The sequence below is a fragment of the Aphis gossypii genome, chromosome X, assembly GCF_020184175.1.
Source record: "Aphis gossypii isolate Hap1 chromosome X, ASM2018417v2, whole genome shotgun sequence".
Classification (NCBI taxonomy): domain Eukaryota; kingdom Metazoa; phylum Arthropoda; class Insecta; order Hemiptera; family Aphididae; genus Aphis; species Aphis gossypii.
This window is the reverse complement of record NC_065533.1, coordinates 51932966-51940241: the sequence shown is the minus strand read 5'-3', so window position 1 is coordinate 51940241 and position 7276 is coordinate 51932966. Positions and strand designations below refer to the sequence as shown.

Here is a 7276-nt window from a genome sequence, read left to right as displayed (position 1 = left end):
ACAACATAATGAGCTTATGAATGTACAACTCCAAGATGTAAAATGTATGAATAAATTGAATAAGCCATCAGATCTTGACTAAATGAATGAAGAGTATAAGCTTTTCAAAATATTAGAAAAGTCTAATGAGTTTAGAAACCCTACACTATGCACCCTTAATGAGACGTAAAAATGACCTTTCTTGCTCCATAGAAAACATTTATAACATTTGAGTTGATATCAAAAATTGTAATAAGTAGTCAATGCATGTCATATAGAGATCTCCACAAATATCATAAAAAAAAAATTTCGAGAATAATTGGTTCCTTCATGATCATTGATCTCCATAATTTTTGTCACATATATTTTGAACATTTTGTGTGTATAAATAATAAATATATTATTATTTATTATATATGGCATATTAAATTTCCGAAAAATTGGTACAATTATTTATTATTTTAGTTAGGTAGGTTACGCGTTTTTTGTTTATTTCATATTATTTTATAAATACTATATATTTCTTTTATTATCATTATTATTATTATTATTTAGATTTTGTGAAATATTATTGAGAAAAGTTTATTATTATGGCAGATGAGCAAGTTGAATTAGCTTCAAAAGATGTTTTTGTTTTATTGGGAGTCTCTGTTCCCGAAAATTTAGAAATTGGAACTAAACGGCCAGAACAAGGTGATACAAAGGACATTGAAAATGAATCAGTATTTACACTCGATGAAGATGACAAAGTGCATTTTATGGTAATTAGTGATGTTATTAATTACTATTATTCAGGTGGCTAAGTGGTAAAACATATGTATGATTTATTTCTGGGGAAATGATTCGTTGAAAGTTTTCTAAGCAGTAACCATTATGGTTTTTGAAATAACTATACCTATATACTTATATTGTTATAAGTGTATGATACCTATCAAAATATTTTAAATTATTAATTAAGTACCTCCCTATACTTTAATTATAAGTTTAGTATTATTAAATATTAATTTTAGCTAAACATTGGACTTTGAAATAAACGGAAAAAATTATAATTAGTATATTATATTCCATAATTGTTTTTGTATTTTTCTTTTGAAATCCTGTACTTCAGAAAAGTAGTTTGATCTAACTCCAGTTTAAGTAAACTTTAGATAAAATATTGTTTTAGATGAATCATCATAATTTTACTACCACATTTAAAAAAATATTATTACAGTCAACAGTCTATATTTCTAAAGACTAAGTAACTATTTAAAAAATTATTTTCGTTATGTAATCTAATAGAAATTATATTAATTATTACCGCAATCTTCTTTTTTTTTTTATCTACTCAACGGTCCATTTAGAACTTACGCTGCTACTAGTAAACCTTTTCATTTCTCTCAGTCCAGGATCCAATCGAATGTTGCACCCTCATCTACCAGCCTCATATATATTTCTACTGTGTCTTTCTGTTTTGTTCGTGGTCTTCAAAGGGAAGTTTTTTACTTACTTTTCCTGTTATACACTAAACATTTCTAAATACATCTTCATCAGTTCTTCACACATGTCCCAGCCACTCTAAATGTTTACATTTTAATTTCATATATATTATAATAGAAGGTTAGGTATATAATGTATAACCTTCATAACAATATTCATACACATACCTTATGGTATTTATGTATGTATGTAAGTATATTAAGTTATTCATATAGGTTAGATATATAGTTCTTCGTTGGGTCTTTTTTCGTTTATCCTTAGGTCGTAATTGTAAACTTATCTCTATATATTACTTAAGATTTTCCTTTAATATATATCAAGCTTTCTATTACATTTTTTTTTTTTATGGACCAAGTCTTATATATACATGTCACATGTGTACAATATACATAACTATCGGTGTATTATAGCTTTTGTATGATATGGTTTTTGAATTATTACCACAATATTGTAACAAATAATAATATATTAATTATTAAATGATTAAGTGTCTAATCTTGTATTGTTTAATGAAGTAATATTTTTTCGATTTCAAGAATGTTGTTGAACCACTTGTAGTTGATGTGACACCACAAGATGATTTGGACAATAGTTCTACTGATAGTTTAACTAAAAAAGAAATCGAAGAACAACGATGGTATAATCCAACATTGAATACAGGACTAGAAAAATCTGATTTTGAAAATTTAAAAAGTTTGTTAGAAGAAATAAAGGTGAATAAATTATAATTATAGGGGTACATAATCTAAATAACTGAATAGTAGTTAATATGATGTAATAATATATTACATATTTAATTATATCAAGGTTATGGAATCATATTGTTAGTTGTAACAGTTATCAATTAATATTTTTAAAATATCATTACGAGTTAAACACTATTTTTAAATAGATGCCTATATCAGTTACGTTCAAAATTTCAAAAACGAGTAGGTAATAATAATAATAATATTAATAAATTATTAATGTTAGTAATAATAGTATTATGCTGTTTTCTTGGTTCTATAGGTACTGCAGATAGTTAAGTTTTGTATCATAAACTAATATCACATTATATTATATTATATAATATGTGTGTATGTTCTATTAGTTTACATTGTTTACAATGTATAGGATATAAATCTATTACGTTTTATTGCATAATATGCAATATTATATTATAATATTTTATTCATTTTACATACATTTTTATTTTAAGCCATAACTCTGCAAAAATTTCACTTACATAAATTGAACACAAGTTATGTACGTAATTATCATTATCTATAAACATTAAGAGAATTTTTTTATTATTATTTGAATGAAAACAAAAATTCGCAAGATGCATTCGATTGTGATTTTCATTATTATTATTTATTATGAAAAAGATGCAAATGTATCAATTTCTGGGCTCTAATTATTATTATTGTTAGATATGTACAATTATATTGTTACCTAACTAAATTATGTTAAAAGGCGGCCATTCGAAATTATCTTAATTACCTAATTTCATAGCTGGATGGTTTATGGTAATGATTCCTACGGTAGTGCATGTTTAAGTTTTATTTTTAGTTGTACTTCAGTTAAACTATATTTTTCAGCTTGATTGGAAATTAAAACTTGTTTTGACAGATTTGTGTTTTTAACTGTAATATCGTAGTACTTACTAATATTTTTTAATTTGAAATTTTAGAATACCGACCCTACAAAAACTCTAGCTGCATTGGTCAAACTTAAAATGGAAAAAATATTAGAGGGACCATATCAAAACATGTTTATTGCTTTAAACGGTTTCAAAGTGTTAATTAATATACTGGAATGTAACAACGAAGATTGCATGGTATATAAAAAAAAATCATACCTTTATTATAGGTTCACTACTTAATCTTTTGATCGTAAATGCAACAATTATAATTCAGGAAAACGCCTTAATCATTGTACATGAAATGTCCCAACATTATGGAATCCAATGTGCGTTATGTAAATTAGATGCAGTGAAACCATTGATTAATATTTTATTATTTAAAAACAACTACAACGTTAAATACTTGGCTTCGGAAACGTTACAGAACATCGCCAAACTGAGGAGAGGAAGAAAGCTTATCCGTCTAAGTGGCGGGATTAAGATTATGGTACACACATTAAGTATTTTCAACTCTTGTCGACTGCATATTAAACTTAACCATTCAACTGTTGGTTGTTAGTCAAATATCATAATAAAAGCACCGAACTTTTTTTAAGGTGCAAATGATGAACGTATCGAAACACGTATTATCTATGTCCTTGAAAAATATGAATGAGACAAATCGGGCCACAGTGGGTTTAATGAACTGTTGTGCCGGTACTTTAAGACAGCTGTGCCGGTCTTTAAAAAGCCAAAAAGAGTTGTGGTAAAGCAAATGATCAATTACAGTTTATTTATATGGTACATTAAACTAAATATACGTTTTTTAGGGAAACTGGATTCGTGCAACTGTTATCTCAACTGTTGAACTCAGTACATAGCGAAACTCAAATTTCCATAATGAGTTTAGTAGCGGAATGTTGTCGTACGCGGTCAGAAGTCGTTAATCAAAAGACAGATATACACATTAGAGTAGCACTAAAGGAACTGAACATTTTGCAGCAAGTTATTGAGTTTTTGGTCAGTGATTCTACCCAGCTTGCGGAAAAAGCGGCCGAAACAATATTGTGTATGTTCGACGGCGATCCTGTAATATACGACATACTTCTGAAATACAAAGGGATGGAAGCTCTTTTCAAAGCTATAAAAAAATTTCAGTAAAAACAAACCTTTACATGTGTATTATAATAAAATAAGTATATGTATGAAAATAATGAAATCAAAAAGAAATCTTTGTCCAACCAAATTTTAGTGCACCATAAGCAAAATAAATATTTATAATAATTTTTTCCAAGGTGGCTATGTAGAGTTCAATAAAGCAGATATCAGTGACTTTTTGGTATCATATTCGTGTAGTTCTCTACCTGTATAATATTTTCATTTTTATTATTTTCTTTTACATAAAATAAAAAAAATAATTCAGATCTTTCATTGATTCCATTCATTATTAAATTATAGACAGTATGTAAGAAACTATAAGTATAAAAAATACTTGGTTACACTCAGTGGCTGGAAAAATAATAAACTAAATTGCGATACCTTTTTCTGTATAGAAATAACGCCTCTAAAATTAAAAACCAACACTATGTTAGCCAAGCAAATTAATTTTAGTTATTGGTGATATTTAAAATATTTAAAATATGCTTATTCATTATATTCTGTTTTAAGCGACAGTGATTAGAATTCTAACTATACAGTAAGTAAGAACTTATAACTTTTATAAAATATTATTCAATGCTTATGCAATTATTTCAATTATTATAAATAGTGTCATCAACAACCCAGTCAATATGCCAAATCCCTTTCCAACCTCCAACACATATTGTTTTTTTAAAAATGTCGTTGCAAACACTTTACCTAGTGCTAGTATAATATTGACCGTTTTACTATAGAAATAGAAACTATATTAATAAATTATAATCTTGTGTGCTGTAGAAATGACGAACACGTTATGGTGTTGGTTATCACCCTGCTTTGGAAAAGTTCTTTGAACGCGAAATGCAGACAAGTTATTGAGAGAGACCCCATTGTCGATTTCCTAATGGAACTGTTGACATACAAATTCGACGACAGAGTGATCGGCTACGCAGTCGCCACGCTGTCCGAACTATGGAAATCTGAATCGTTGCGGGGCAAGCTTAGACTAATAGCCGTGCCCAAGTATCTAGACCTTCTTAATACTAGTCTGCACAGCTTGGTATTGGCGCACGTTTGTACCGCTCTGGGCCGGGCATCCAGTGACCCACAGAGTATGGAAATGATTGATGAAGCCAAGGGGTTTCGGTTGATTTTCGTGCTATTGCCATCTCTGGATGTGGACGAGTTCGACAAGTACGAAGATTTCTACGAACCCCAAACAATTATTGCTGCTGCCGAATGTCTGGCCATGATAGTTGAAAACACAAAAGTAAACAAACCTATTATAATATCTACTATTGACAATATTGTTTGTGTTTAGCGGGTTAAATTATACGATAGAAATATTAGTTTTAATATTTTTTTTTTGCATTATGCACGCTTGTTTAGTTTACCCTGAACCCTCTTAAAGGAATGTACGAGGCAGTTTGTGATCTGGTAGATTTATTGACACACAAGAATTTAGATTTCTTAGCGGCAGTTTGTCATCTGATTGACGTGATTGCTACGTTTGAAGAGAATTTAAAAATAATGGTTGACGCAGGAATCGTTGAAAATTTGGCAAATCTTGTATTTACGGTAAGTTTAAATTGTCATATACAGTATACTTGAATAACTAATAATAATATATACCTCCCTACATTCTGCACATAATAATACGATAAATTATAATAAATAACTATATACATAGAACATTTTAGAAAAATCTATTGGTATTATTTTTAAAATTATCTGTTATAGGAGCATACAAACTTGAGAGCCAATCTTTGTAAAGCTTTGGGTAAATGTTGCACTATTGGTGTGACTGCCCGTAGATTCAGCTGTCAACAAGTTCTTGATCAATTAATCAAATACACGCAATCGGAACACGCAGTAATCAGAGACAACGTTCCTCTTGCGCTTAGTGGTCTATCGGAAGACCCATTCAATTGTGTAAGAATTGAGGCTCTAGGATTTGTTCCGGTATGTTAACATTTTATTTATGAAAAATTTAGTATCTATATATTTAGAAATTTCAATGAAATATTTTAGTTTTTGAAAAAATGTATACATTCAAATCATCCCAAGACAGCCATGGCTGCTGTTAACTGTTTGAGCAACGTAAGGAAGGCAAGTGCAGCTATAGGACAGTATCAAGAATGTACAGCGAATCATTGAACATTTTATATTTATAATTCTCTTATTATACTTAAGACTATCAGTGCATTATACAATATATTGACATATAAATCATATAAATAATTTTTATTATATACAATACTTGCTGACTCTGTGCACTTCGTTGCCCGTTAAAAATATGATATAATATGATTCGAACTTAGATTAATTTATTATTCAATATTCAATTTAACGGTGTTCAACACTTTAATATTTTCATTGATCATTTTGAATCTCAAAAAATTGAACAAGCACAACTTTAAATTGTGAATTTTGTAAAATGCTTTCTTATTATACACTAAATGTGTAGTACAAATGTACTGTGTAAATTGCAAGCCTCGATCTATCATTGTTCGTTTATCAGTCAGTGAGTTAGTCAGGTTATATTATAGCCATTAAGCTTGGCGTTGCCTGTATATTATTTATAGCTGAATAGCCCGAGTTCGCCCGTGTGTAGGTTTTACTTTCTCAAATTGAAATTCTTAAATCAACACACATTGTTGTGTTTTAAAGAAGAAAAAAATTGATTTTACTTAAGTGCTGCCAAGTGCTAAATGGTAGTAGTAGCTGGATTATAAATAAAACAAAAATATACACATTGTAGTGTTTCTTAAAAATGATTCTATAATCATAATTATATGTGTATTATGATGTGCCTACAAAATAGGGCATTGAAGTCCGTTAAACTACGGAATGCTGTGATTATTTACTGAAATAGATGAGATAAACCACTTTGTTAACAGATTAAAGTTTATGGTATCTAACATTTTTTAGCATGATCTTTGTATCAAATAACAACTGTATTTTTTGTTTATAATTGCAAGCAATTTATTTTCCCGCTCACAACTGTTTTTGATGGCGATAAAAAATTTCATGTTGATTGTTGACTACTTGACTGTTTCATGATTCATATTATTTTTA

General features: G+C 28.7%; 1 protein-coding gene across 1 annotated transcript; it reads left to right on the top strand.

The window, feature by feature from the left end:
- The first annotated feature begins 480 nt into the window (after positions 1 to 480).
- Positions 481 to 6439, top strand: LOC114127013 (armadillo repeat-containing protein gudu-like). The gene is made up of 10 exons (XM_027991090.2): positions 481 to 740; positions 1995 to 2171; positions 3131 to 3277; positions 3357 to 3569; positions 3679 to 3827; positions 3892 to 4218; positions 4997 to 5468; positions 5588 to 5776; positions 5939 to 6160; positions 6230 to 6439. Exons 1-10 carry the CDS (start codon positions 570 to 572, stop codon positions 6353 to 6355), a joined length of 2193 nt encoding a protein of 730 aa, XP_027846891.2. The 5' UTR covers positions 481 to 569; the 3' UTR covers positions 6356 to 6439.
- The last annotated feature ends 837 nt before the right edge of the window (positions 6440 to 7276 follow it).